The 22,185-nt window shown below is 41.5% G+C and overlaps 1 protein-coding gene across 5 annotated transcripts in view; it reads right to left on the bottom strand.

The window, feature by feature from the left end:
* Positions 1-22,185, bottom strand: part of cadm4 (cell adhesion molecule 4) — a 191,817-nt gene that overhangs the window by 51,323 nt on the left and 118,309 nt on the right. For 2 of the 5 annotated variants that reach the window (XM_042490208.2, XM_088084290.1), the window contains exon 1: positions 452-2,424. The exons of 1 other annotated variant lie outside the window; for it this stretch is intronic. In XM_042490208.2, the coding sequence (XP_042346142.1) occupies positions 452-548 (97 nt within the window). In that variant the 5' untranslated portion in view covers positions 549-2,424. Of the gene's footprint in view, positions 1-451; positions 2,427-22,185 lie in introns of those variants that run through there. 2 more of the 5 variants (XM_088084289.1, XM_042490211.2) reach the window with 2 other exon arrangements.

The following is a 22,185-nucleotide window of genomic DNA, read 5'->3' as shown; positions in this document are numbered from 1 at the left end:
TAATTACCAATTCTAACTTAATTACTGGCATTTTGAACAATTTATCTGAAGCTCTCCTTCCATCATGAGCTATTCCTCCCTTGGTCATGTGCTAGGCGATGCACGGGATCCCATTCTGTATCAGTTTGCACCAATTAGTGTCACACACACAATACTCTTTCCATATAACACAGACATCAACATTTTTAAAAATATATCTGCAGGGAGATTCAATTAAAAGAACAAGGAGCTTGTGCTCTCTGCTCACACTAAATTGCCACATCCTGACCGTAATATGAAATCAGTGTGTACATGTGAACATTATACGCTTGTTTCTCTGACTTATTTGCTGTTTAATGACACCTGAGTTTTCCTCTAGAATCGATGTTGCACGTCTCATTTAATCTGCATGTGTGTTTGTGTGTTTGTGTGTGTGTATACACATGTGGATGCCCATGCATGCATGACTTACGAGTGATGCAGAGCAGGACCAGGACGAGGCTGCGTAGGGCCAGGGAGAAGTGGGCAGGGAGGAGACGGCAGAGGACATAGCACCGGACAGGCCTCATTGTGTATTGAGAAGCTGTGTGTGTGTGTGTGTGTGGATGTGTGGATGTGCACGTTTGATCAATGGCGCCTCTGTGACCCTGCCTGCACTGCTAGAGACACACTAGTCCACACATAAACACACGCGCACACACACTCTGATTTGTTCTTGACTGCAATGCTGCAGACACGTGCACACGCTAACGGCCCAGCTTTACTTCAGTGCAATCAGACACAAGTTGTTGTTTGAGGACAACACTTGGAGAAAAGACTCTTATGTGATGCGCCACATCACAACACACGCACACAAAGTGCTTTAGCTGCTCAATCACATAGGAGTGAATTGTAGCCGGAGCTTGCACGAAATCCACAGACGTTTGGCCAGAGCTCAGTGTGCTAACAGAGCTAGCGATTTAGATACTATATCACAATGCACACAGAGATGAGCTTAGAGTGACAAAAAGCTCCACTGTTGACTTTAGCACCTTGGGCTGCTTAGGAAGAACTTGACATTCATTGTCTTAAATCCATACAGTGTGGAGGCTTTGCTGCTACAAGGCAGTATGTGAGCTCAGTCCCATCTAAGCAAAACGACAACAAAACAAACACTGCGAGGCTAGCTATTTTCTACCACACTGCTCCAAGCCTCCTGAGACCAAAGCTCAAGACTCTCAGATCAATAAACCAGAAAATACCAATACCAAAAGTGACCGATGCAGACCTGCAATACTGAGTTCTTTACCAGCAATGGGTTTCAGCAACAGAAATATGCAAGTAACCAAATGAGGGACAGCTTAATTAGCTCGTCACCAGCTGTACACTGCAGTGTCAAACTGGCAGCCGAGCTAGTCCTGAGCACCGGGCACCCCAACAATCAGCCACACAATTAACCACAGCACACTGCTTGTGTTGTGTAGGTCAAACCACACGGCTCTGAGGAACGGAAAACATCAATAATATTATATTTCAGTTGGATAGAGGCTGAGAAACTGTCTTCCAAAGCAAGTCAAGTTTATCTCCTCTGATGTTGACAGAATGCTAACTTTTGCGATAGAGCTACCTACATTATTGTGCCCTCGAGGACAGAGAAATCTAGGGCAACAATGTTCATTCTCCAACACATTGTATTTTAATGAGTCAAACAGGGTTTTCTGCACTTTCTCACTCGACAAATCGGCAGGCAGAAGTCAATGTTCCTTTGAGCTGTAACCAAACCCGCCAGGCCTCGGGAGAAATGGAGACACGATCTTACTACAACTCATCTGTAGATAGCTAAGGTTAAATAAAATCCATTGAGCTGGAGTGCTGCTCTATAAAGACAGAGAGTGGAAGTGCTTGCCCCGTGCAGAATAACCAACCTGCAAGAGGCTGAGCAAACTGCAGCCAGACGCTTTAGTCTCAGATATTACACTTTTGAGTCTGCTATTTTACCCCTGAGACTTGCACATTACTCGCACAAGGTATCTACCATTACTCGCTTGAACGCTAGAGCTCTTTTGATACGCTATCATGTATACACCGTAGCGTAAACGGACAGTGATTTCACATGGTAATCTGAAACCCCTCAGAATAATCACAGGCTATCAGACGGTGTAATCGTGCAGCATCGACCTGCCTAACTTGTCCTTTCCAACATGCTCCACTGGGTGCACTCCAGACACACGCTCACTGATCTGATGCTGTGTTTAAGGTCCGGAGAGAGTCCCACTGATTCTCAGGATCTAATGCATCATCGCTCTTTGGGAGTGTGTCGTTCTCATGTGTTTGTATGTGTTAGTTTAATATGTGTTTGCAGCGGCGAGACAAAGCGTGATGAGCTGCACTGCACACCTCGCTGAGCACTATCTGATGGAATAAAGTGCGGGTGTCATTCTTAGATTACTACACACTGCCCTGCTCTCACTCACTCTCGGTGCCACTGCAAACACAATGAGCTCTAATGCCGATGGCCCTGACACTTCTGGCAAAGCCGAAAGCGGATCATCGCCAATCTTCCCTACGGCGCAGACTTCTCTGGTCAACTGGCTGATGCTGAGAAAATTATTCTGTGTTGGTGTTCACCAGAAACTCGGGTCTGACAGGTCTGGGCCCTCGCGGTGGACAGACTGCCAAAAAAAATTGCTATTCACTTGTTCCGATTGATCTCCTCAAATTGTGTTTAGTTTATCCGTTCTGCCTTCTTTCTCTCTCCTCTCGCTTCAGTCCTCCAGTCAATCCGTAGCACTTTGTTAGTTCCTGGAAGTTTGTCTTCTTTTTCGCTCCACTTCTCTCCTGTTGATCTATGAAAATTGCTATAATCCCAATGTGGTATCGCGGTTGATCACGTCCATCTGTCTATCCGTTCTCTGTGTTCCACTTGTTTATATAACCCTGGCTACCCTCCCCTTACTTAGAATGTGTGTGTGTCAGTGTGGGATCCGTGTCTGCATATTTTGCATCCTATTTTGCGAAGGTTAGAGATGAGCGTGTGTGGATGGACGCGGCAACAATGGTTCTCTTTCAGGTCAACAAACAGTGGCGGCGTGTGTGTCTGAATGTGCTCGTCTGTCCAGTGTTGACTGAAGCAGAGTGTACATTTGGCTGTCTGTTTGGCCCTTTCACTATCTACTACCCATTAATTTATCCTTGCAGGCACACACAGAGGCATCATAGTGCCTCTTTATGTTAAATGGCCGTTTTTATGGCTGCAGGGATGCGCTCGGCTGTCTGCTGACAAGAACTGTATACGTGTTTGTGTGCGGCATTTGAAATTCAAAGCGTATGTGGATGAGGCAGAAATGAACGTGACTATGACTGTGTCAAGAGTTATGCTGATGCGAGCCAGGCTCAATAAAAAGTAGCAGCTCCATATTTTTATACTGATGAAACAGAAATCATCACTAACAGCTAGTCCCACCTGTCAGTATGTTTTGCATCAACACATCGTGCATAATGCAATTCCTTTGTTCATGCTCATTGCCACATGTACTAACATCACTGCTATTGGCAATAAAACTGGCAATACAAAGCCAATGGTGGAGGCTAACTACACTAGACTCTGTGTGTGTGACTTTCATTGTCCTGTAAAATGTGAAAGGAAACACAGTCTTGCTATTACAACAGCACCTCTTCTTGTTTCTTAATCAACTGATCGTAAACTATCAGTTCTAATCTGCCACACGCTGTATTTACAAACATCTTTATGCATTCAATTTGAAACATGCTGTTCCCTATTATCAAGTCAAATAAAGTCAAATTTATTTATCAAGCGCTTTCAACAAAATAGGGTCATCACAGAGTGCTTTATAGAGTAACAAAGGACATAATTACAGACAAAAAGAAGAAGACATTGCAAACATTGCACCACTGGCGAGTGTGTTTGTGTGTCAGAGTCCCTGTGTGGGCAACCCCCTGATGGGTGTATTTGTTTTTGTCGCAGTGTGTGCGGAAGGAAGGGAGGTAATGGCAAATTGTGTCCCCTATCCCCTTCCTCTTTTTTTTCTCTTTCTCTCTCTCTCTCTCTCTCTCTCTCTCTCTCTCTCATCCAAATCAAATTTTTAATGGGCTTCATTGGTGCCACCGTGGAATAAGTGTTGCCAAAGCACTTAAGGGGCTTAAGTCAGCGGCGTGCTGAAAATATTAAGCACTCAAACAGCCTTACAAGGATCCCTGCCTGCTTAAGTATGCCGAGGAGGTCGTGCCAGCATTTAATACCAATGGTATTAAAACGCTTCGACATGGGAGAGGAACAGAAATATAGATATGTACAGTATGTACCAATACTGGGAATAGATGAAGAGATGGAGGCTGGTGGAAAGAATGGGAAGAGGCGGTGGAGGCATGCGCTGGGAGACAAGGGAGAGTCAAACGGATGGAGGCAAGTAGTGAGGTGAAGAAAAGAGTGTAGATCAAGGACAAAGGAGAGGAGTGGAAAGTGAAAAGATGTGGTGAGACAAACCAAGAGATGCAAGGGAGGAGAGGAAATATGGACGAAAAAAAACCCAAGCAGTGTAGAGGAGGAGAGATGCGAGGGAAGCGGGCCAAGGTGTGGGAGGTAAGGGTTGATGGGATAGCTGTGAACCAGCAGCAGAGGGCTAATGCAGAGATTCTATCGGGAGGCTTATCCAAGATTAAATTTCTCTTTGTCCTTAAGGCGCTTCTTGGGTAAGCGGAAGTGTCGAATTTATTTCTTATGTCTCCCTTGAGGTTGTGCGGGCGAGTGGGCTGGAAGTGTGTGTGTGTGTGTGTGTGTGTGTCTGTGAGCGTGTTGTGGGGGTTACATGTGTCCGTGTAGGCGTGAATCTTAAGGGTTTATTAGCTGGCAAAGTGTGAAGGAGGGCATGTGTTCCTGAAAGGTAAAGATAAATCAAATGAACATCTCCCCAAGGATGTTTCAGCACAAGTGAACATCCACGTATTAGTGTGATTATATTAACGTAGGCATGTGAATTCATACATACAGATATTCCTGAATATAGATTGTGTAGATTCTGAGTGCAATACAAATAATAGGTTCAAGTTTTCTTCTTCTTTTTTTCATACAAAGTTTTTTTTTTTATGAAACTGCCACAAAGTCCCAGACTACCAGAAAGTTTAATCACTCACAGCTATGTATTATCTGAACTGCCCTGAATGAGGAATCTCTGGGATTCTCTCCAGTGTAAACAAAATCTAAAGTACTACAACCAATGTTTAAAATACTGCAACACCAATGGGCTTAGTTCCTTAGATGCTATCATTAAGTTTTTACTGTACCCTGTCAGTGGTTTTTGTTCACAAAAGATTTAAATTAATAGTAAATACTTGAAGCCTTTGCTCATCCGAAGATTAAACAATTAGCCATCAATCTTTAAATGTTGGTATGCAAATCTGTCTGATATTCACAGCTGGTTGTCTCTCTGTCATCCATTGGTTTGTGCACTATAGTTGTGACGTTCAGCATTTTGGCCATCACCATACTGCATATATGAGCCAGAGGTGACCATATTTGGGTGAGAGGCTGGTCCAGTAGAGGAGTGACGGATGGATCAGGACTCAAAGACTGTCATGACGACTTGCAGACAGCCTGTCACTCAAAGCAGCCTGCCCTTGATTATGTGTAACTTCAAGCCTTAATTAAATGTATATGTTTGAGTTATAAAACAAAACCAACTCCTGTAGAGTTGTCATGAATGTTGAAATTAGCTTTAGAGACCAAAAAAAAAAGTCTTTTGTGTACCAGGCTGTAAACACGTTAATTACTGCTTTAAAGTTGGGCATTTTAACATGGGGATTTATAAAGATTGAGAGGAACTGCAATTTTTATACCACTTCAGTGTTTGCCTCATTTTTCAGCCCCAGAGGTTGCTGCTCGCTAAAAACTGTGAATTGTCATTTAGATACAAAGATATTGTTCAGTCAGGATCACATCAGTCAACGAAAATTGTATTTTTATTTGCAACTTGAAATTTGGCAGTATTGTCAGTTCTGATTCCTCTCTGCCCCTCCACACGCTCACGTGGAGAGCTTAAGGCAAAGAGAGCATCCCCCCCACCTACATTGAACGCTTAAGGTGGAAAGAGCACCTCTTCGCCCTTCCACATGCTAAGAGGAAAGCCAAGCCGAGAGAGCAAACCTTTCTGCTCTCCACGCACATATAAGGACAGCCTGAGGCAGAGAGAGAAAATCTCCCTGCCATGTGCATTCATGGAAAGCCTAAAGCAGGGACAGCAGCTTTTTTTGTGTTTTTATTTGTTTACCTGATTGTTTCTTTTTTTGCCTTTTTGTTTAAATTATAATTGTTAAATATAATTGTACCTCTATCTTTTATTTTATTTTGTTGCAGCATCATTTTTTACAATTGTTGCTAAATTCTACCCATTATCTTTGTATCTATTTCCTGACTTGTTTTGTAGATTTCCCTTGTGTTAAAAATATATACAAATTCCAGATTCCAGAGCCAACTTTCTTATAAAAACAACTATTTTGATCCAAGTACATTCACATCAGCGCTTGCATGCCCTGCGTCTCCTTGGTCCTCTGCTCTCCTTTCCTTCTCGTCTTTCTGATTTCTTGTTTGTCTGACTTGGTGTTAATAGCTAGCCTAAAGCCATGCACTAGCTAATCCAACTGGGTTTGACTCTGAACTCTCTAATTAGAAAAGTCACAGCTCCTCGATCTATGGACACTATCAGTGACTGCATTTTCTGGAGGCACAGCTCAGGCTACTTCCTGCTCACCTCACGCTTCTAGGCACAGTGATCAATACTGACCAATCATTTGGGTACATTTGGAGTGACACCACCTGTCCTTATTCACACAATTTAGGATTACAAAGTTTTGATTTTCTTTATTTTTCACAGTCTGTTGACAGTGGGGCCTGGCAAATAAACACAAGTCGATATGGCTCACATCATGGCGGACTAACAAGAATACAAAACAGACATTAGTATTTGAATCACTGGCTGTCTGAAATCACATGTTTTGACCAGGCGGAGTGTTTTTTTCATGTACTCCTACTCTGCCTCACCTTTCTCCAGAGTAAACTGGGAGGTTAAACTCACTTTCTGGCAGACAGCAGACTTGGCACTGTCTTTTCACTGGTTTTACAGAGTGGAAGGAATGTCATAAAGGCGCTGTGATAGCCATTGTAGACATCCTATTAGTAGTCTCATCTCATTATGCATTTACCATGCATCAAATGTGCATTAAAGGGGACAATTTTAGATTATTCTTTTTGGACCTGGCAAAGAAGCAAGCATGCATTTTAGAACAAAACACAAAAGAACTGAAGATGGAGACTTCTTATTAATGGCTGGTGCTGGTGTAGTCGAAGAAGCCCGTTGAAGCTCTTTAATTCAGTAAAAATGCTCTTCGTTTAATTCACTGCATCGAGTTCACTTAATCAGATGGAGCAGTTATTTAACAAACGCAGGACTCCAAACCTTTTTTCACAAGCCAGAGTTGCAATTTGTCTCCACAACAAATTCAGGGGAACCTTACTCTTAAGTCTCAGTGTGGACAAAGACTTTTGGACTCAAGCACACTAAAAGAAGACTCCTGGAGATTGCTAACAAAAAGAGACGAATTAACCAATTTGGCACAAATAAGCTTCTTTTTATCCAAGCGTAAGATCATCATTTATATTATTAGGTTTTATTCTGGTGCCTAACCCTAACCAAACGTTTTTTTCATAAATAAACACAAAGCCTGATTTCCGGTGTCAAAGTCCTTTGCTTTGCATGTCTGATAACATACCTCCTGTGAACTACCCCGTGACCGCGGTGTAATTAGTGTCATTTCACGCCTTCTGCACGCTCTACCGGGGTGCCACATCTTGCCTTAACCAAAAGTATTTCCAGTGGGTGACAAAACTTGTGACACAGACATCTGCTGTTGTGTGCTACATGTGTGACAGAAAATATCTGCACCAGGTTTTCTGGATATTGTTGGTAGTTCATATGAGAAAATGGCTTAAGACAGTCAAATTTATCGGATTAGAAAAAACCTGCAACTGAACAAAGTCATGGCAGCAATTACTTTCCCCACAAAACGTAATTGGCAAAGCACATTGTAGGAGACAGGGCTGCATTGTGAATGCTTATTGACTCAACTGCTCAGGGACTAAAACAATAACATTTTACATATAGTACCTGTAGTTTAACCCTTAGAAACCTAAATCAACATCACATTTCTTGTGCTGCTTTCAGACACAATTCACAAGTATTTAAACCTTGGGGAAAATGTCCGGGAATATTTATAAGTAATAATATAATAGTAATATTACTGTATAAGTGTAGTAATTATACAGTGAACAGTAGAATTATTGTTACTTTTAAAGTACTTTTTAAGGTCATTTTTGAAATTTTCTTGTGCTTTCTTATAATTTCCTGGAATTTTTCTGAAGTATTTCTTTTTAAGTTTTTGATTGCCTTCTTTGCATGTTTATAAAGGAAATCAAGCCTGTTTTATCAGGTTTCAAAGGGTTAAACAGCCAAAAAAACACAGCTACAGCTGTAAAAATCTAACAGTAGTAGTTTAGGTTCTGTGTGACAAGGCGCACAGAAATGGTGACAATCATAGCCAGTGTACATAAAATCTGCAAGACTAGCAGTCAAGGCGGATAGAGCGGGAGTCAAGGTAGCTGCAGTTTTTTTCATTTACTCAGATAAAGAGAACAAGGTTTTTGGAGTATACAAGCCAACAAGGCTGAATGCTTTAAATGCAGGCATGATACTTTAATATGCTCCTGGTCTTTCTTATACATGCATTCATAAAAATACACAGTTTAAGTATGAGAACGCTTTACATGCTTATTATATCATGCAGAACCCTGCAAGTCACCCCCTCTCCCCCACTGGGATGCAACAGAATGCTCAGCTCAGTCATCCCTTATTCAGTAAGATAAATGCAAACAGTGTTACCTGCCAAGTTGAGAACGTACTGTCTGAGCTTCCTAACGAGTGTTTCCGTGCGCACTGTGAGCCACATGCTACACAGCTACCTGCTGGGAGTAACACTCATTATCCATGTGGCATCATACCTCCCAGTGACAGGCCACGACTCTCTACTCACTGTTTTCTCTGCTGCAGTGCACGTGTCAGTCTCTCAACTTTCTGTTCCCTTGTGCATGAGCTAACATTTGCCTGGAATTCTCTTTTGTTCCCTGAAGTGTGTGTGAGACAGGTTTGTTGTAACTGTGCCTATATATGCATGCATCAGTTTACTACTTTGCTCTTTATTTTCCAGGTATGCGCGTGTGTTGTGTTTTTGATGTTCATAGCAAGCTGTCAGGGCCGCGGCCTCTGATGTTTTTTTTAACTGCGCGCTCTGCAGGAGGACGGTTTGTATATTTCAGTGTAGCTGGATGTCTGGACCAGGTTAGCTGTGTGCTGTTGGGCCTAGTGTGGGTGACTAGAATTGAGTGGCTATGTGCCACTGCGTCTGGGGGGTACCCCGCCAACCGCCTTGCCCCCATTCCGCCAATTCACAAACGCCTAACAAAAGGATAATTTCTCCCTCGCATGATATAATCTTTCCTTTCACCCAGCGCCTCAATGGAACCCTTTATGGCTTTTTATCAAATCTCTCTTTTCCCTCCCTCTCTCCATCTCTTTTCTGTCTTTCTAACTGTCTGTTGCTTTCCCGACCCCTCCCTGCTCGTCCAGCTCTCGCCTCGCTTGCCCTCTCTCTGCCTCTGTTGCTTTTTTCCGATCCTTTCATGCTCTACTCTTCTCTCACTCTGACCTTACAGAGGGTCTTTGCACTGAAGTCACTCTTGTTACTCTTTTTCCTTCTCTCTCTTTCTCTCTCTCTCTCTCTCTCTCTGGAGGAAAATCACACACTCATCAGTTTGCCGGCTCTGCTCCTGACGAGCAGGCTCGCAAGGAGAATATTAACGAAGCTCCTCAGCCAATTAACACCTAAAGCACATAACAACCTTTTATGCCAGCAGACACACTCGCATGCATGTGCGCGTGCACTCGTACACACGTACGTGCCGCTGCACATGCACACACATACTTGCAGGAAAACACACACTTAAGCTGCCACACACAATTTGGCCTATAAGCAAAGAGGCTCGCATAAACAGAAACACATACGGGCCTCAAAGCAAGGATGTGCTATCACAAACACACACACACACACACACACACACACACACACACACACACACACACACACACTAATAGATTGCACTGATGAGTGTGGGTGTAGAAGGAGGGGGACATTTATAGGAGCAAGGGGAAGTAATGTAGAAAGAAAGAAGAGACAAACAAAGTGATGAGCAGCAGTGAGGCAGAGACGGAGAAGGAGACAGAGGCGAGGAGAGAGAGAGGGAAGGAAGGAGAGATTGTGAGAGTGAGGAAAAGACAGATTTATGGAGTGTGAAAAAAGGCATAAAGAAAAGGGGAAAATCAGTGATAGAAGGTTAACGTGGCTTGGCTGCTCCTGACATGGTTCATGCTAATTTGAAAGGTTTAATAGTGGTTGGGTGCACATACACACACACACACACACACACACACACACACACACACACACACACACAGATATTGGACACTGACATACACACAGATCGCCAGGACAACACAATGCATAAAACATGGTGGTAGAAAGGGCATTAGCAGTGAACCTTTGTGCGCGCACACACATTTTTTGGACACATGTGGGGCAGTATCCTCGTATGCATAAAACATGGCCAGAGACAGCAGGAGCAGGGGGCGTGAGGGAGATAGGGAGAACAAGTGCGAACGGACAAAAAGCGTATGGTAATGACCCGGATAACGAAAGGCTGCTGCGAGGGGTGGAGAGTCAGAGAGAGTGAGATGGGGGGGGGACAAGTGTGAATGTGATAAAGTAATGGTGAGGAAGGAGAGAGAGGGGGAAAGTTTCCTCACGGCCTGCTGCTTTTGGATTGAACAGCGTGCAAATGAAAAATGGAGATGAAATAATTAGACAGGCTGACTAGAAGCGCTCATCTAAATATGTAAATGCACTTAATTTTACTTTGATTTGCTCCACTGCTTCCCTATCACTCTCCCACTTCTATCTCCCCCACTTTCTCCCTTCCATTCTCTCCCTCTCATCTGCTCCCATTCCGCTCTCACGGCATGTTTTTCATCTCCTCTCCCCCTGTCTCTGTCTCCCTCTCTGTCCGTCTTTCCTCTCTGTTTTCTCTCTGCGTATTAAAGCTACAGTATGTTAATACACTGTAGGTAGTATGTCAGCTTGATTATTCACTGTTTTATGGACTTGCAGGAGAGTGTGTTTAATTAGTTCATTCACGCCTGTCTGACTGTGATAGAGTGTGCATGTTTGTGCATGGTTGCGGTGACATCCGTGTGTACATGTTTGTGGTAAAGGATAAGTTTGTCTAAGTTCGCCTAACACTCACATGCCATAAAATCATCCCTCCTGTCCATACTGGAAGTGTAGTAATCCCTAAAGTTCTGCAAATATGAAGCTTCAGCAGTCTGAGTTAGCACAAGTTATTCTTAGAACAATATTTCCTCTTTGTGTTTCCCCGGACACTGTTATCTCGCCAAATTGCGGCAGTGGGATAGATCCTGACATGTAGATTTGTTGCTGAAATGCAACTATGGCAGTAAAGCTAATAGCAACTGCTTGGATGAAGATATCTGCTTAATTTGGCTAACTAGCCTCATTAGATGGTAAATGGGCTTGCATTTTTATAGCATCTTTCCAGTCTTCCAACTACTCAAAGTGCAAAGTTTACACTCCATAGACTTGCACAAAAAACCCGCTGACACTTGCAAACATCTGGCTTTTTTAATACAATTGGTGTACAATTTGTCATTTGAACCTGGCTCAAATGACTCTGAAGTAGTCATGGGTATTTATTGGCTCTGGTTCCGATCAGCATTGATGGGAGCACAACACTGGGGTGCTAATTTCAGCTCAACCAGCCAGATGCAATGATGCGCCGCCACTAATTATCGTTCGTCTCCACCGAAGCAGTCTGGACTGATTTGAAAGAGACTGAATAAATAAGAGATATATAAAGAAAAGTAAACACTGTCAAGTTGTCAGTGACCTCTGTTTATGCTGCTTTCTCCTGTTTACCTGTTCTCTGGCCTGTCCGTGATATCAGACACATCAAAACAACAAAACAAATGCTTGTCTGCTGCAGAGCAGTGTACACAGCTCTGCTTTACTGGCAATGGAAAGGGAGTCTATAGCCTTTTTTTAATGGGGGTTTATTCGTGTTTGAAAAACCTGCGTGCATGGGCTGATTTTGGTGGAAAAGGGATATATGTTACATTGACATACACTGGCGGCTGAGGCAACCATACAAGGTGCCACCTGCTACTCAGTTAAATATTCACATGTAATCACAACAACAGTCTCATTTAGCCACTTGTTAGCAACTGCCTTTTAAAAGAAACATAAAAGCTTCCAAGTTCACAAGTGAGAAATGACTCATTTCACTATCAGGATTTGTTAATTAATTTCATCCCCATTCAAGTTAGAGGAGGGCAAAACTGAACTTAATCACTCTGCTGGAAATAGTCTCCAGTGCGCTTGCTTCATGGGCCTAACAGTGTAGTAGATCCGGTTCAAAATTTTTTGGGGTTTCATGTGCCACTGCGCACCATTCACAGGAATGATGCCTTATCCAGTTCTCTTTATATATTTATATCTAATCACAGCCACTACAGAGAAGAGGATTTTATTTACAGTGATTAATAACTCTTTCAGCATACTGTACATACATGTGAGGATAACATAAAGTTGCACTACATGAAATGCTAACCTCTCTTTTAAGTGCGTGGCTGTGTGTGTGTTTACATGTGTATTACTGGAGATAGTTAAACTCGTGATGTAATTCATACAAAAAGGTGGCTCTTGTAATCCCACAGTAAGAAGATAAGGCTCAAAGCATTTTTTTATCTTTGTTTTGAAGCTGCCCATGTCGTTTGCATCTCTACTGTCTTTTAAAGTCCAATAATTATGGTAACAGTTCACAGATCCTCTTCTAATTAAATACATTGTGCATAAATTCTAAACATGACTGGTTTTTGTGCGTTGTAAACAAAACTGGCTGCAAAGCACTGTGAAATTAAAATCTCTCCTTCTCTCATATTTTCCAAGAATTTTAATAATTGCTTTTTTAAGTGTATGTTGACTGAACATGTTATTAAATTAGATTGTGCATTTTCATTGTCGCTTGTACTTGCAGAAGCTTCCCTTGAAACAGAGATCTCAATTTTAATGAGACCACAGTACCTGCAAGCAAAAGTGAAAAATGAAAGTGTGAGCGAGTTTGTGTGTGTGTACGTGCGTGTGGATTATAGATTAGAAGTCACCGTGGAAAAAGGCAGCTGTCTTTCTTAATGACAATCTGTCAGAGCTCTTCTCTAACCGTTCCTCCTTTTTCATCAGCCTGTCTTCTCTTTCTCCAGCCCCGTCCTCCTCTCTTTAGTCCGACTTGTTCCAAACATCCCTCACTGGGACAGTCACTTCCTGTTCCTGCAAGGTGACTCTGACAGCCGTCCTCCCCATTTTACATCTCTGTGTTTCCTTTTTTGTCTCTCTTCGTCTCCGCTTACTGTTGTCTCTCTAAATCAGTTTGAATTTTACATCTTTTTAGTGTGAGTATCTTGATCTATGATCTAAACACAGTTAATGTTGTGCACATTAAAATACAAAATGTATATTTTGAAATGATTTTGTACTGCTGGATCATACCGCCCAGCGCTTTGAATTGCTTTGTATGACTTTCTGCTCTACAAATGAAGTGGTACTTGAGCGTCCACCCACATTTTAGCTTCCCACATCACAGTTAAATGATCACATCAGACAAATGATGATCAACACAGACAAATGACTCTCTCACTAATCGTGACACATGACGAGGCTACTAATTGTGGTTTAAGAGGCAATGCTTTGAATTAAGGTAATGATTACTGATAGGAAAAAAGCAAGTATGATTTATTGGATCAGAACAAGTTTATCACTTTAGTTCAGGCAATAACTTTGCTATCTTTTCCACCATCTGTCTTTCTGCCACTGCTGTCTTAAGTCCAGAAACATGAGCCATCTTACGAGTTTGATTTGATTCCTTTCAGTCCTTTGCTGTTGTTCTTGAGGCGTTGTTATTTTTCTATTTTCATGTTGTTTTTCTCTCTAAGGAGAAAAACAAGGGTGACATTCTTTGTGTTCAAAGTTTGTTTCTTTTGCTGACATCAGATAGCTAAAGGTACGAAATGCAGCATATTTTTTTTTCTCTCTGTCCCACCCGCACGAACACTTACCACACTGCCCACATACATGAGTGCTGTGCAGAGCAGCCAGCTGGCATGTTCAAGGTAGGCCTACCTATCACTGCCTCCACACAAGTGACCCTGACACAGCACTGTTTTTATTCATGAGCCCTATCCTCCTCTTCACCTCTCTTCTTCACGTCCTCCTGCTCTAACTGCCCTCAGGCTCTGTTTACTCATTTATAATAAGCCACCACTGTTTTTACCTGCATTATAAGTATTTGCGCTCTCCCACAGTGGACTAAGCAATGAACATATGGCCACCCAAACACACTAACCATCATTAACATGCAAGAATATTTAAGTGGACATGTCTGCAATACATTAGTCATACATATAATAAGCAGAGACAAACAGATACGAACACTGGCAGATTTAAGTCCCCCTTCTACTGACTTTCATCTGTGCAAAGTTTGTCACATTCGTGCAGGCCAACTGAAGGGGACGATGCCTGAGCATTCCCAGAGGTCTGAGATTCAAATGTTCACCAGAAAAACCAGACATCATTTATATGACAGCCAGTCAGTGTCTACTAAAACAAGAAATACATGTTGACGCCAGCGTTGCCAACTTTGCGACATTCTCACTAGATTTAGTGACTTTGCAGACCGTCTTTGAAACTTCATCTCTACAAAACGACGTGAGACAAATTTAGCGACTTATTCAGACCATCAGGTCTCAAAAGAGAGAAATATATTATGATACATCCCCATGCATGCTGCTCTGAGAAATCACTTTTGTGGCTCTTCTGCCATCAGCGCGGGGTCTCTCAAGACGCCACTTGCCATGGGAGTTCAGTTGTTAGATTCTGTGGATGCAATGATGCTCTCACACTCAATATTCGAAGCGAAAGCGATGCACTATAGTAGGCTATAGGCGCCATAGCTCTCATGCCAGTCAAACGTTTTGTTGTGGATTTTTCTACTTTTTCTAATTCAGCAAAGCTTTAGCTCATTATGCACTAATATGTAATCAGCAAACGAATGACATCATCTCAGCGACTGTTGGAGCTATGGAAAAGTTGCCACGTAATGCATAGTCAGCATTAGCATGGTGAAGGTTTTGACATAAAACACAGATGAGTGTGCAGTTTTTGGATGTAAACCAGACCCTGGAGCTTTCCTTTCTACCAAAAATCCCAGCGCAGCAGATATTATTGTATGTGATACAACCATTACCTGGTGTCAGTGACTGCCAGTTAGCCTACATGTTAACAAGTTAAAAATAAAACATAAATAAAAGATGGTTACTACACTTACCATTCTGATACTTCTGCTAGTTGTGGATTTTAGTATAGAACAAACTCTTAATCTGATTCTGACTCAGGCTCAGACCTGTATAGCTCCTTCCAGCCATCTTAACCCACATTTGACCAGTCAACCAAATGTTAGCAGTGATGGAGAAAGTGGAAAGAAAAAACAAAACCAATAGCCTTAAAGCGAAAGAAAGAGTAGCTCTGTTTTCAACCACTTTTCATATTTTTTCTAACTAGGCCTATTATGTGGAAAACCAAACATAATATTAGTATTAGTAGAAGAATTTACATAGCCTACTTTAAAACATGTCCGAGGGAGACTTGTGTCTCCAATCTGCTAAATTGTTTTTCATCTGGACTTTTGATTGATTATTATGAGTTTAACAATGAAAGAGGAAAATCCATGTAAAATCTACTTCATCCAACTTTTTATTGGAGCTGTCGATGACACACAGCGCTCAGGTGAACACAACCTTCTTCCCTCTTGAGCCAAAGTAAAAGAAAAAATTCATCAATTCATTTGCGAGTATTTCTTTCCCTCGTTTATTGTACAGCGAGCTGCCAGGTGCTGTTTGCCTTTAACAAGCAAATACTTGTTCAAACCACTTTAACAAGCCAATAGCTCACCGTGCCTCACGGAACACATTACACACACATGCACAGTCCTCTATTTACTCCTAGACGACTTAAAGTGGACAGAGAGTCTGCAAAGCCATAGCAGAGGGATCCACCAAATGAGCCCGAGTAGCTCGAAGCAATTAACCAGCCTGAGTTTTATACACCTCTCGCTTCTTTTTAAAAAAAAATTTGCATTTCATTCAGCTTCACTTCAACAGTGCAGTCTGTTAACTAGCTTGAGGGAACTTGGGGGATTTGAGACCTTTTAGAGACTAACCACAAGAAGAAGAATTAGACCACAACTAGCATGACTAACACTTGTAACGCTGCTGCTATCAGGCAGTGTTTTATCTGTGAGCTTCCCAGTACACCTGTTGGTAATTCTAATGAAGAGAATAACACCCCCAGCAGGGGACTAAATTAAGCTGCAGCAGTCACAAACAGGCCTAATAAGGCGCAATGTGGGGCCTGCACAGCCATATGTAGATTCAAAGCTGGGTGTGTGTGTGTGTGTGTACAGTTTGTGTGTGTGATATCGATGGAGGGGATCCAGTTTTATTACATGACCTCAGGAAACCTTTCATAACTGATAGTATGTTTGCATAAGTACTCTATATGTATTCATCTGCCAGTGCACAGTGTCACCACACACACACACACACACACACACACACACACACACACACACACACACAGTTTTTTGTGATTGCTGTGGCTCTGACAGCAGCCCTCCTTTAATTTCCTTTTAGTCTTAAATGAGAGCTTCAGCCCATGGTTTGGTAATGATAGTTATTACATTGCTCTGCCTGCAGGAGGCTTTTGCACTGACACACTCACAAACACATATATATACTTAAACACACACTCTTACAAACCATTTAATTTGATACATGTGCAATTGTGCAGTTCAATCACAGAGTTATTTTGTAGGGAACAAACACAGTAAACCACACAGCAACGCACTCATGCGTGCGAACACATAAAACACAGAAAACACACACACACAGAGACACACACACAGACAGACATAACTACACACAATCATCCCTGCAGCTGGTCTGTCCTCCACACCCAGCTCCACATACTAGCATCCATTGCCTAGCAACCACCTATCAGGGCACACGCTCACCTCCGGACTGGAGTCGCCTGCCCCTGAAAGGCAGCCAATCAGGTGAGTTGCTCCCCAGGGAGAAAACTACAGTGATCAAGAGGAGAAGGGGGGAGGGGAAGTGTGCAGGCTGAGTCAATAAAGCTTTAGTGTCACCAGCACAAACCTTCCTCTTTCTCTTAATCAAGCTCGTCATTCTGTTTTTTCATGTCTTTTTTTTTTTGTGAAACAATTATTGCTGTTGGAGCACTTCAACCTCTCGCCAGCTCTCCTCCTCTCTCTCAGTGTGTAGGCGGCGCTCTGTGATTTTAAAACCCAAACCTATATTTTAGATAATGCATCGGATGCATATACCAAGGTTTTCTATCTTGCTCATAGACAGATTAGAGAAAGATGAGATGCAGCTCTCACAAAAATGAAAAGCAGTGTCACTTACAGGTTAAGAATATTTATGCATTCCTGGTTCTATTTCACCAAAAAACATTTGCATTGCAGAGAATTGGATTTTCTTGTCATTTTCTCTGTTTTTGTCATTGTTTTCCAGACTTCATCTTGTCAAATCTGGCTTGAAATTCGCTTCTTATCCCGGCTAACAAAGATGCCTCAAATAACAAGACATGGCTGTGACGATATTTTAGATTGTGACAGTGTTTGTATTGCAACATGTTTTGAGAGGGATTACGTCCCGCCAGAGAATTTCATTTCTTCTTGTTGGTGTCAGGTGATTGACAGTAAGCGGAGCACAATGTAACTCAGCGATATGAAAGCACTCAACCTGGGGACTCTCTGGCACAATGAGATAATGATAAAACAGAGCTCTAACAAGACCAAATCAAGGCTTCATTTTTTGCTGTGATGGATTTTCTGTCTTAGGCAATTTTCAAGTCTGTTGCAAGTTGTTTTTTCAAGCGGAGTAAAAATGGCAGCAAAAATGGCATCTTCTGATGGTGGAAAAATGAACAATTTTGTCTACAGCTCTTTATAAACAAACTTAAACAACAACAATATTATGTGTTGAAAATAAAACTGAGTTGATGCTGCTGGCTCCTCATGTGACACTGACCTCTAATCTCACAAGAACTCACTCAATCCAATGAAAGCCCAATCAAAACAACAATGGAGGCAGAGGATCAGACTCGGCGTGCTCAGCCTCACCTCACACAGTAATAAACTCTGCTCTGCTGTCGGATCTGCTGTGGGACTGAATCTGTGACAGGATTTGGTCTGGATCTGTACAGATGTTGGGTTATAATTATCAGATGTGTTTGACATTATTAGGGTAGCTTCGCAGGGTTAACTGAAATTGAATCACTCACTCTACCAGATAAATTTGGGTTGACCACTGGTCCCGATCAAGCCTTTGATCCAATTGTCCGGGTGGGCAAATCTGCTGTAAATCAGCCTGATAATCCTCTGGCATACCCCCAGCCCCACTCTGCCTCTCTTGCAGCCTTGCAGACTCGCTCTCATTTTATACTGCACCTCTTTCAGAGCGAACACCTTGTTATTGTTCCATTGTTAGGCGGTGGATGTAAATTTGCATGATGTGAGAAATAAGTCGCGATTTTTAGGCTATATAAATATTAACTTTATACTAGATGGAATACCTATTTGCAGTGTTATTGGATTTTAATCAGCTTTATATTGTGTTGTTGCTTTAAACAATGATCATTTTAACAGCACAGTACTATATATATATATAGTATAATATAATAGGATAATATGTTTTAGAATTTTAGTTTTGGAATAGCGGACAAAAAAAAAAAAAAACGGAACCATATTTCCTAGGTAGATGTCATGGAAAAATTATTTATCATAAACATTTTTATTTTCTTTATTTGTTATTTAACCTTTATTTAACCAGATATGAAGCCCATTGCCATCAAGATCTCTTTTACAACGGTGAGTATGTGAATTTCATTAATTAGCCTAAAATAAGAGTACTTGTGTGTATGCTTCAACCAAGGTTAAAGTATTGTGTTTTGGAAGACGTCAGAATCCCTCATTGTTTGCATGCAGGCTTCTGAAGAGGCTTGAGGGTTGTTTACCCTCACCAGCAGGCTTTTACTATCTCTTCTGTTTGCGGACTTTCTACCGAGTAACTTAATAGTGTTAAAAATGACAGTTGCAAAGGTTAGTTGTTTTTTTAAACCAATCACAGATATTGAGGGAAAAACATTTTTTAAATGTGGGCCAGTAATCCCGTAAGTTTATGGAGGTACACAGTTAATATATAATGTGTGTACCACAAGAAGAAACAACCTTATCACCGAAATGTGACACATTTAGTATGATATTTGGAATGTTGGGAGACACTTTCCAATTTTGGGACAAGACTTTTGTCTTTTTCTTCTCCCGTGTTGAGAAATGAGGAGTTCTTTGGAGTGTCCATGTCTGACATACAAGTTCTGTTAATTAATGGAAGGTGACCAGCAAATGAGGTATCACCAAACTATGGATGGGCATGAAACTCTCATGACTGAATAATTAGTATCAGATTTCTCTCTTTAAGATTTCTCTGAGGAAAAAAATCTATAAGCCTGTGCATTTACACAATAAATGTACCTAAAATCTCTCAAAGTGCATTTTGATGATAAATGGTAAATCACTGTACTAAAAATGATGTTGCATGCATGCATACATTATGAACAAAATACATGGGAAACTGATGCATGACGTAGGCGGAGTAGGTGTGTGGTAGCTGCCAGCTTCACAGTGTGCATATTGAGTTTTGCTAAGTGATAATGTAGTTGTTTATGGAGGTTTTGGAAGTGTGGGCTATATTAACTAGTACTGAATTAATTAATGGGATCATTTTAACAACAGGATGCATTGATCTGATTGATTTATTTTAATGTGAAACGGTAAAAACACCCACAGGGTTGCTCTGCTGCTTCGCATTGCCTGTGGTACAATGAAGTATTCATTTTAATCATCCCTTAATCAGTCAAGCAGTAGACCAGCCACGTATTAAAAGCGTTGAGCAGTGGGATGCAGGAAAGCTTTTCCTTTAATGCCTGATTTGTAACTTTTACAATTTATTTCCTGTATAACCTTGTTTAGATAAGTGTTACACAAACTATTATCATTTCTTTGATTACTTTTGTTTTTAAAAGTATGTGTGTGTCCCGTTGTATCATTCTGTGCCCCCTCTCTGAAGGTTTTTGCAGGTCTGTAAATGCAACGCAGCAAGAGCGCTTCATGACGTTCTTTTTTTCCTCAACAGCAGTTTTTGACTCAAGGAGTGGATATCTGGGCTGTCGATACTTTTGGAGCTGATGAGATCAGATGTGATGGATGAGAGGAGCAGCTGCTACGAGTGAATGCAGAGATTTAGGCCTAGCATAATAAAAAAAGTATACTGTATATATATATATATATATATATATATATATATATATATGCTCCTGATCAACATTCCAACTCCAAAAATAAAAAAAATCTATTTGTGGTGGCAGATGTTTAATAGCCACAGATGAATGAATCAGTGGGAAACCCAGGTTCTGAACAGTTCAAATCGCTCATGAATTTTGTATGAACACCACAAAACCATGGTGCCAATGATCTGTTGATCATTACAAATCAACAATTAATAGTCCAGCAATGAAAATTCAGTGCTGGATAAATGTTTAAATCAGAAATGAAATGGTATTATAATCTTAAATTCAAAAAGCCTTATCAATTTATGGATTTAGCGAATCATGCGTGAACTCTTCACAGTAGAATAAGCCTCTTTAAATTTATATAAACTGGGAAAAAATACAATGACATACACTGAAACTGCCAGAATCCCATGATACAATTTTTTAGCTCATACGGCCCAGCACTTATTTACAATGACTATTTTTTTAAGCTCAGCTAGAACATGACTGGCTTTTTCTCCACTGTGCAGCTGCTGAGGCTCATGGGTATTATAGTATTTAGAGCCATTTGCCACACTTAAAGTTTACATAATTAAAACTGATCACCATAACTTAAAATATTTTTACTTTCAATTTACCCAGCAAACAGTGTTTGTATGTTAATGACAGTGAGGATATCATGAAAATTTACGATGACAAAATAATTGTGGAACTGGCAGCACCTCTCAATCTAAGAGTTGGGCACTCCAGTCCTCCTGCGGCCCCTAATGCTTGTAAAAATATATGTGCACAGGTGTGAGGAACTCTACAAGCTACAAGCATCTGTCAAGCACTATGTTATTATGTCATGTTATCATTTCAGGCAGCAGGAAACACTGAAAACCTCCTGCTTTTTGTCTCACTCCATCCCTCCCTCTGCCCTCCTCTATCACTGTGTCTCTATCCGTCTGTCCCTGTGCCTCAGCTGCGATCCTTCCATCATTTCTATCTCTCCCGGGTGTGCTGTGCTTTTTCGCCTCATCGCTTCACCAGCCCCCCTTCCTCTCCTTCCTTCCCCCCTTTTTTCTCTCTCCATCTCTTGTTCCCGTTCAATATCCTACACCTCCTTCCTGCTCCCCCCACCTCCATCATGCTACCTCTCCTTGACTCCATCCTTTTTCTCCCGATGCCACTCCCTCCTCCACTCCCTCCTGTCCGTCTTCATGTCATCATGCATCAGGCCATTTCTTATCTGTTTGTCACATTCTGCTTCCTGCTGGGTATTAGCAATCCGTTACACTATCTCTCTCTCTTTCTGCCTCTCTTTCTTTGTGTCCTGTGTTTCATCTTCTCCACATATCGCAATTATCTGACTTTCATCGCTGTCCTTGTTGATCTCTCCTACTCACATGTGCTGATGCGTCAGTGTGTATTCGCTCCTGTATGTGTTGTGTCCACATTAAAGCACATGTCTATGCACTGCCTGTTGGGGGCTCATTATTTCCCATTTTTATTTTTCTAAGAAAATAAGTATTTCCACTATTTTTTTTAAATAAGAGGAAATATCAAGAATGCAAAATTCTTGGAGAATAC

The sequence above is a fragment of the Plectropomus leopardus genome, chromosome 11 (genome assembly GCF_026936395.1).
Source record: "Plectropomus leopardus strain MGB_pleo_1.0 chromosome 11, ASM2693639v1, whole genome shotgun sequence".
NCBI classification, from domain to species: domain Eukaryota; kingdom Metazoa; phylum Chordata; class Actinopteri; order Perciformes; family Serranidae; genus Plectropomus; species Plectropomus leopardus.
Note: the sequence above shows the minus strand (reverse complement) of the source record. Positions and strands in the feature narration are given on the sequence as shown.